Source organism: Myotis brandtii, unplaced genomic scaffold (genome assembly GCF_000412655.1).
Source record: "Myotis brandtii unplaced genomic scaffold, ASM41265v1 scaffold157, whole genome shotgun sequence".
Classification (NCBI taxonomy): domain Eukaryota; kingdom Metazoa; phylum Chordata; class Mammalia; order Chiroptera; family Vespertilionidae; genus Myotis; species Myotis brandtii.
In genome coordinates, this window is record NW_005355708.1 from 971150 (window position 1) to 979607 (window position 8458).

The 8458-nt window shown below is 54.0% G+C and overlaps 1 protein-coding gene across 1 annotated transcript in view; it reads left to right on the forward strand.

The window, feature by feature from the left end:
- Positions 1-8458, forward strand: part of SLC39A11 (solute carrier family 39, member 11) — a 118379-nt gene that overhangs the window by 66778 nt on the left and 43143 nt on the right. The window contains exon 5 of the mRNA XM_014536206.1: positions 2627-2768. Coding sequence (XP_014391692.1) covers positions 2627-2768 — 142 coding nt within the window. The remainder of the gene's footprint in view (positions 1-2626; positions 2769-8458) is intronic.

Here is an 8458-nt window from a genome sequence, read left to right on the forward strand (position 1 = left end):
GGGCAGGGGGAGGAGTGGGTGGGGGAGGGGGTGGTGCAGGACCTGGAGACCTATAGCATGGGAAGGAGCCTGTACATTTGGCACTTTGACATTTGGAGCTGCAAGGTGACTCAGCCACCCTGAACCATCTAAAGCCCTAGGAGCCCACCTCAACTCATAGGGTGGGGGTGGGAGTGGGGGCAGAAAGTGACTCATTGCCCGGCTGAGGGGCAGCCACACAGGCTCTCAGGGCTGCAGGGAAAGTCAGGAAAGCTTGCATTTGTCGCACGTTTGCCCTGGCCTGGTTCTGATGCTTACTAAGAATTTTCCAAACACAGGCAGGCAGGCTTCCTGGGGGAAGTGGCAAACATCATATCCTTATAGTACAAAGAGGGTCTGTGGGTGGCCAGGGTTACCAGTAACCAGGGAGCTTTGGGGTCCTGAGCGTCCTAAATCCTTCTCAACCTCAGCACTGTTGACGCTTGGCTTCTTGGCCGGGTCATTTGTTGTGGGGCTGGCCTTGTGCCCTGTAGGGTGCCAGCCCCACTCCTCTCTCCCTCCCCCACATACAAAGATGCCCATTGCCAAATGCCCCCAGGTGGTGGCGGGGTGGGGGCAAAGTCGCCTCCTGGAAAAGCACTGTTCTCAATTAAAACAGTGTCTCTCCAGGCCACTTTTTCATAAGCAGCCTTGCGCGCATTCGTGCCGCTGGCCTCGCCTCACCGTAACGAAGTGGTTCTCTTCCCGCAGCCTCCTCCCAGCCACGCATCCATCACCTTCTAAACAGAAGGAAGACACAACAAGGTCAGCTGACACCCCCCCCTCCCTTGAGAGGCACGTCTTTTATTGCCGCCACGATCCCTCCGATGTCAGCATGAGATGTAGGATTAGAAATAATTAAACCCATAAACAAAGAGCTGCGGCTCTATGGCACATGGCACCGGCGCCAGCTGTCACTCGGTGGGGAGGGGGTGCCTGCAGGGGGAGACCGGCCTTCCTCACGTCCCTTCTGTCCCCAGGATTCCGTCCATCTGTGGCGTCAGCCTTGAGTGTCGCACAGTGTGGCAGGCTGTCCCTTTGTGCTTCTCCCGGGGACAGAGCAGGTGACATCCTGCAGCCCCTAGGATTCTACAGAAGGACCCGGAGCTACGAGGCTCCCCCCCACCCCCTTAAAACAAGCTTAAATGAGGTGTCGGCACCCTTCTATGCATTACAGAGGACGTTGCAAATAAACGATGGGGGTGATGTCGATGTGTGGGACGAAGAAGATGTAGACGGAGGGGGGTTGATGTTTTCGTTGGTAACAGTTCGTTGGAAAGAAAGGATGAAATAAAATGTCTGAATCACTCGATTCTCTTTCTGGTCCCTGTGTGTGTGTGTGTGTGTGTGTGTGTGTGTAAGACACGGCCGAGCATCATTTTCGTGAGATTCTGTCATGACAGAAACGTACCCGAGAAAACGGTTCCAGCGTTTGCTCATGAATGGCTGCACTCAGGGACTGGATCAGCACCCCCCTCCTCTCCCATAGTAGAGAGACATGTTTTTAAAGGGAAACTTCGGCTTGTTTGGAGCTATTATTGCCTGGTTTTCAATAAATATCTACTGTTTGTAAGCTCATTGAGATGATTCCACTTGCCTTCTGTTTGGGTGAAAGCGGAGGTGTGTGTGTTGGTGGGGTCACCCCTCTTCCTCGCTCCCCTCGAGATCCTGTGCATTTGTAAGCTGTCAGCAGGGCCGGGGGGGTTCCGGCCGATGCTGTGGGAGTAGAAGCTCATTGTGGATTCATCTGTTTGCTCTTCTTTTATTTTTTATTTATTGATTTGAGAGAGAGAGAGAGAGAGAGATCGATTTATTGTCGCACTTTTTGACACATTCATTGGTTACTTCTTGTATGTGCCCTGACCAGGGATCGAACCTGCAACCTTGGCCTATAGGGATGATGCTCTAACCAACTGAGCCACCCGGCCAGGGCCATCTGTTTGCTCTTAACTGGAACCTAAGAGCTGGGACTTGGTCTTGTTTTGTTCGCCAAGTATCCACAGAATTGGTGGTCAGTATTTGTTGAGTAAATGTGGGGACTGAAATGAGGACTTTGCCTGGTTAATGCACAAACAGTCGAATTAGTTGGTGACGGACAAAACATCAGGGTGACTTGGTTGCTCTCGGCCACGGGACTCGCCTCTCAGAGGCCGGCACCTCCGCGGTGCCCTCCGTTCCCCTCCTGCCAGGGCTGTAGTTCGGACTGCTTTCCCCTCTGAGCGCGTGAGAAACGTGAGGATGGCGAACGTCTGGAAAGTGGTGACCTTGACCATCCAAGCGAGCCTGCCGAATGGGCTTCCTGGGCAGAGCCTGGGCTGAGCCGGCGGCGCCCTTTACCCGGCGGGCTGGGATTTTGCTGTTTACTGCCCCTTTCTAGGCTCGGCATGGACCCCTCACATCCTGCTTCTGTCACCCCAAAAGTTCTACAACCAGAAAGCTCGTCCTCCTCCTAATGACCCGCCTGCCGACAGCTGGGTCTGGCCCGGGGCCTGGCCCGGTGACCCTGCGCTGTCGGTGGAGATTGGCAGGCTGCTCGGGCAGCTCTGAGCGGGAGGGGTGTGGGGAATGAAGCTCGGAGAGGTGTCACAGCCACTGCTTCTTGTTTCAGGGCGCGGCGGAAGACCCCCACACGGCCCTGGCCCTGAACTTGGACCCCGCGTGGATGAAGAAGTCTGATGCCGAGAGCCCCAGGCTGCTCCTCCCTGCGAGCGAACTGTCCATCCGGATCGGTGGCGCTGGGCTCCTTCCAGGCAAGCTCCCCGCTGCAGACCCCGGGCTGAGCGAGGCAGGACAGACCGGGGCCTGGGGGCAGGAGAAATGGTGGGAAGTGCCAGGGCCTCGGGCCCACGCCTCCACGTGACTCACCCCACCATGCACAGGGTTGGACCGGCATCCGGCCCCAGCCTTCCTGTCTCACTTATTCTCCAAACCACCTGCTTGCTGCACGGGAGGTCACCGTGCCTTTTGGTTGTCTTTCCAGCTGAGACAGCCATCCTGTGTGCCCCCTGGGAGGCTCCGGCCCTGGTTCCGAGCCTGCTCGAGGATGAAAAACTCAGCCAATAGATTGTGTTCTGTTCCTTTTGTTTTTCTTTATCCGAAGGCCAGAGGGGGAATGCCTGGCCATCAGAATAGGTAAACGGGTATCCCTCCCACGGACCCTTTCCGGGGCGCCATGGGAATAGAGGGCCAGTGGGAGCTGCCTCTGCAGGAGTGTTTCCTGGGACTGCGGGATCGGCGTGGCCACCAGGGCCGTGTGGGAGGGCCAGGCAGTCTGTCCTCTGCTCAGGGACACCTAGACAAAGCGCCTTCCCAGGTTACCAGGCAACCCTCAGCTGCTGTTGCTAACTGTTTAGATACAAAATCAAATGCAGCCCTGGAGCAGGGGGTGGCTTCGGGGGAGGGAGGGGGAGTTGGAAGATGGTTTGCCAAGAGGGAGCGAGCCCAGCCATCTCTGGAAAGGTCTCTTCTCACCTGGACACACGCGGGGGTGTCAGGCAGTGGAGGCCTCTAAGCCGGAGAATGGCTGTTTGATGACCGGCCTCCTGCAGCTCAGGCCCGAGTGTGCATTATGTGTGCCATCTGGATTTGCCCTTAAGCTCGCTGCAAATGGGCAAGGAGATTGGTTTAATGGGTGTTTAGTGAACAACAGGAGCCTTTAAAAAATAATATTGGCATTGCCGTTATGTCCCAGGATCGGCTCGGCAGGAGGAGAAGCCCGCAGAGCCCCACGCCGTGGGCCGTGGGAGAGAAGGCCCAGCTGCTCTCAGCCCAGCAGCCGCCCGAGCCAGGAGGGCCAATCAGTGTGAGGAGAGGTAGGTGCCTTTCTTTCCCTTTGAATTTAAGTCCCGCGTTTAACCTGTAAGCCCCAGGCGTCCCTCGCCCTCCCCACTCTCCCGTGGACCGTGGACTCGGGACTTGAAACCATGCAGATGATGCTGGGAATGGGCGCCTCCCCTTGCACGGGGTTCCCCGGAGTGGACTAGGGAGGAGCAGCTGGGTGACCAGGCACCGTCTTCACACTAGGGACTTCGGGGAGAAAGGTCTCTCCGCCTTTCCGTGCAGTCATTGCGATGTGATGTTTTCATCATGTGCAGGCTCGGGCGACCTCTAAACCTAGGGGACAGGCCGCGTGCAAAAAAGTTACAGCGATGCCGCAGCCGGTCCTCACGGATCTGTGTTCAGTTTGCATCCTGCATGAATTATTCACGGAGAACTGGAGTATGTTCTCCTCGTGGGCCGATCCTCACTGCCTCCCAGGAAATAACCAGGAAATAAAAATTCCTCTCACGTGCACTCAAGTGAGAGGCTCAGCGTGAGAAACCTGCCCCTGCCTCCCATCACACGTGCTTTCAGGCTCCGATCAGAACGACTTGGGTGCCGTCTGTTGTTCTTGTCTTGGAGCACCCAGAACCGTCTGGTGACAGACGGGCCAGTGGGCTCCAGGAAAGCGTGCGTTTTTCACGGCGAGTGGTGTGAACGCAGGGCCCGAGGGCTTCCTGTCCCTCCTCAGCGGCTGTACCGGGCTAGCCATCCTGTGTGCCCCCTGGGAGGCTCCGGCCCTGGTTCCGAGCCTGCTCGAGGATGAAAAACTCAGCCAATAGATTGTGTTCTGTTCCTTTTGTTTTTCTTTATCCGAAGGCCAGAGGGGGAATGCCTGGCCATCAGAATAGGTAAACGGGTATCCCTCCCACGGACCCTTTCCGGGGCGCCATGGGAATAGAGGGCCAGTGGGAGCTGCCTCTGCAGGAGTGTTTCCTGGGACTGCGGGATCGGCGTGGCCACCAGGGCCGTGTGGGAGGGCCAGGCAGTCTGTCCTCTGCTCAGGGACACCTAGACAAAGCGCCTTCCCAGGTTACCAGGCAACCCTCAGCTGCTGTTGCTAACTGTTTAGATACAAAATCAAATGCAGCCCTGGAGCAGGGGGTGGCTTCGGGGGAGGGAGGGGGAGTTGGAAGATGGTTTGCCAAGAGGGAGCGAGCCCAGCCATCTCTGGAAAGGTCTCTTCTCACCTGGACACACGCGGGGGTGTCAGGCAGTGGAGGCCTCTAAGCCGGAGAATGGCTGTTTGATGACCGGCCTCCTGCAGCTCAGGCCCGAGTGTGCATTATGTGTGCCATCTGGATTTGCCCTTAAGCTCGCTGCAAATGGGCAAGGAGATTGGTTTAATGGGTGTTTAGTGAACAACAGGAGCCTTTAAAAAATAATATTGGCATTGCCGTTATGTCCCAGGATCGGCTCGGCAGGAGGAGAAGCCCGCAGAGCCCCACGCCGTGGGCCGTGGGAGAGAAGGCCCAGCTGCTCTCAGCCCAGCAGCCGCCCGAGCCAGGAGCAGCTTTTACGAGATATTTGCCTCTTTATGTCTCTGTGCCAAACGTCTCACATTATCCACTGTTCTCAAGGCTGGGGCTATTCTGGGACTTAGCTAGACCAGAAGTCCTTCTAAAACCATCAGCCTCTCCTCTCCTCTCTCTCTCCTTTCTTCTCTTCTCTCTCCCCCCCCCTCCCTCCACCTCTCTCTCTGTCCCCTTCTCCATCTCTCTCCCTTCGACTATTAATCTATCTCCAACCAGTTTTTTTTTTAATTAAAAAAGTAGTAACCTAGATTAAAAATTAAAAAGTAGTATTTCTTCCAGCTTCACATTCCTTATGGTCCAGGCTCCCCTCTCAGACACAAACACGTTTCCAGTTTCTTTTACATCCTTCCAGGAATGCTGTGTGTTACAGTCCTGCTCGGCCCCTTGGTCCGGACCTTGTGTTTCCCACTTCGGTCTTTGTTTTCTGGGACACTCATCAATTCATCCCATTAAGATCTTGTTACTCGCCGTGATCTTACCTAATTGGGTCCCCCCTCAAGGGCCCTTTAGGTTGTTTCCAATCGTTGGCTCTTACAAAGAATGTGTCACAGAGCATTTTTAGATGTACCTCTCTGGGCAGTGACATTGTGCAGTAAATTCTAGAAGTGAGGCCAGGGGTTCTGTACACCTGGGGTCCATGGACGGGCACCAAAGGATGAACCCCTTGACATTTTATGGCATTCTCCCCCCCCCCCCCCGCCCCAAATAAATAAATGTGGTCTGGTTGGTTTTGCTCAATGGTTGAGCGTTGACTTATGAACCCGGAGGTCCCCTGTTGGATCCCCAGCCAGGGCACATGCCCAGGTTGTGAGCTCGATCCCTGGTACAGGGTGTGCAGAAGGCAGCCAATCGATGATGTTTCTCTCTCATCAGTGCTTCTATCTCTCTATCCCTCTCCCTTCCTCTCTCTCTAAAAGAAATCAGTAAAAGCATATTTTCTAAAAAATGTGAAGGCAGAGTTCCATGACTTCCAGCGCATGGGCCTGTGTTCGTCTAGGTCTCGAACTACACTCTGTCCGCCTCCCCCATTCAGCTGCCCAATTGGACGTTTTCTTTCTCACTAGCACTCCCTTGGCTTCAGCAGGGGAGCGAACAGTGAATCAGTCCATTCTTTCTCTAATTAACTGTCCTATTTCAGTGTGTTTGTCTTGAGAGAGGCAGTAGAAGCTCCTCAAGAGGGAGGGCTTTTGTTTATTGATCCATTAGCACGGCAGATGGAGGATTGTCTGTAATTCTGTAGAAATGTGGAAAGAACAGGAGTCGGCATTATTTTTCCAGCAGAGCGAGAGGTGGATTTAATTTAGGCAATTATTTAGTTGTGAAGTGGCTGTTTATTTTCCTCAAATCGTTCCAGAGGTTGTTGGGGGGAAGGTGAATGGGCCCTGAAGTCAGGAGGACATAAGCTGTAAGAAGCTCTGCTTAGAATCCAATGTTCCCCTAAATTTGTTTTATTTATTGATTTGAGAGAGGGAGAGAGAGAGAGAGAGAGAGAGAGAGAGAGAGAGATTTGTTGTTCCACTTATTTATGCATTCATTGCTTGATTCTTACATGTGCCCTGACTAGGGGTCGAACCCGCGGCCTTGGTGTATAGGGATGATGCTCTAACCAACTGAGCTACCCCGCCGGGGCCCAATGTTTCCTTAATCCTTGGTGTAGGATGATGCTCTAACCAACTGAGCTACCCCGCCGGGGCCCAATGTTTCCTTAATGTCCTATTTATATATACAAAAGCCTACTATGCAAAGTGTCCCCTCAGGAGTTTGACCGACTGGGAGTTCGTTCGCTCGCTCGCTCGCTCACTATGACGTGCGCTGACCACCAGGGGGCGGCGCGGAACGAAGGGAGGTTTGGGCCGGCAGCCGGCAGCCACTAGGGACCCTACCCATGCACGAATTTTGTGCACCGGGCCTCTAGTTCTTTTATAATCGGAGCATTCACTTGGCAATCATGATACGTCCTAGACAGCCTGGCAGATGAGAAACCATTGTTGGTCAAATGAAAATGGTGCTGACCTAGTGGGTTATGGATTTGGATAAACTGTCGTCACCAACCCGTTACCAACACTTGTTTGTGTCTGAATCTAAACTCGAGTTCCTTATTGGTTATGCTACCGATACGCTGGGTGGCATCCTCCTGTGGAACTGAAACTGATCGCGGTGGAGAGAATTGGCCTTTTCTCACTCAGGTTCCCACGTGCCCCGGCCCGCAGGGCAGCACCTGTCGGGCTTGTCCCATTCAGAACCACCAGGAAGTCCAGGTGTCCTCGGATGTCGTTCTTCCTCCCCGAGCACCTTCATCTCCCCTGCAGGTGTCATACTTACTATCCTCTTTCCATCTTGTGCTTGGAATCATTCCTCCCCATTTTCCCCATTGAACATCCTCCCCAAGGTGCCTTTGGGGAAAGACTTGATGACCTGAGGACCAAGGAGGTACTCACATTTGGCCACGTTCTGCACCTGCTTTTGTGTTTGCCTTTGAGGGGGGGTATAGAGGGGGGGCAGTCTCTCCAGCTGCCCGGTGGACCCAGCAGGTGGGTTTTCATGCTGGTCAGTGGTCTTTGGAGGTTTACATTTGGATGAACATGTGGGGCCTGGGGGGGCAGCCAGGCTAAGGGGCGTGGCATCCTGTTCTCTCTGGAAGACCAATCACTCTGGGTTACCTTGGCACTAAGTTCCTTGGCACAGCCCAATCCTAGGAAATCACAGAGGACCTAGTGCAGCCGCTCCAGGGCTCCTGTGACCATCACTGTTTTCTTCCATATTTTCCAACTTTCTGAGTCTCCCCGGAAGGAGATGCCCCTTCTGGCACTGATATATCCAGCACAGTTTAGTGAACTTGAATTTGATCAAGAGTCCGATGTGACTCCTAGGAGAGATGCTGTGTGTTTCTTTATAACCAGGTCTCCAAAAGAATGCCTTTAGGGAAGCCTCTGAGATGTTAGTCATTTTGACTTTTTATCGGTAAGATCTCTAAAGATGACAGATGAATTTTCCAGTTATTTTTATAGATTTAGCATTTTGGCATGTGGGTTAGCAATTAGACTGCTCTCTCTCCCTCTCCCTCTCCCTCTCCCTCTCCCTCCCCC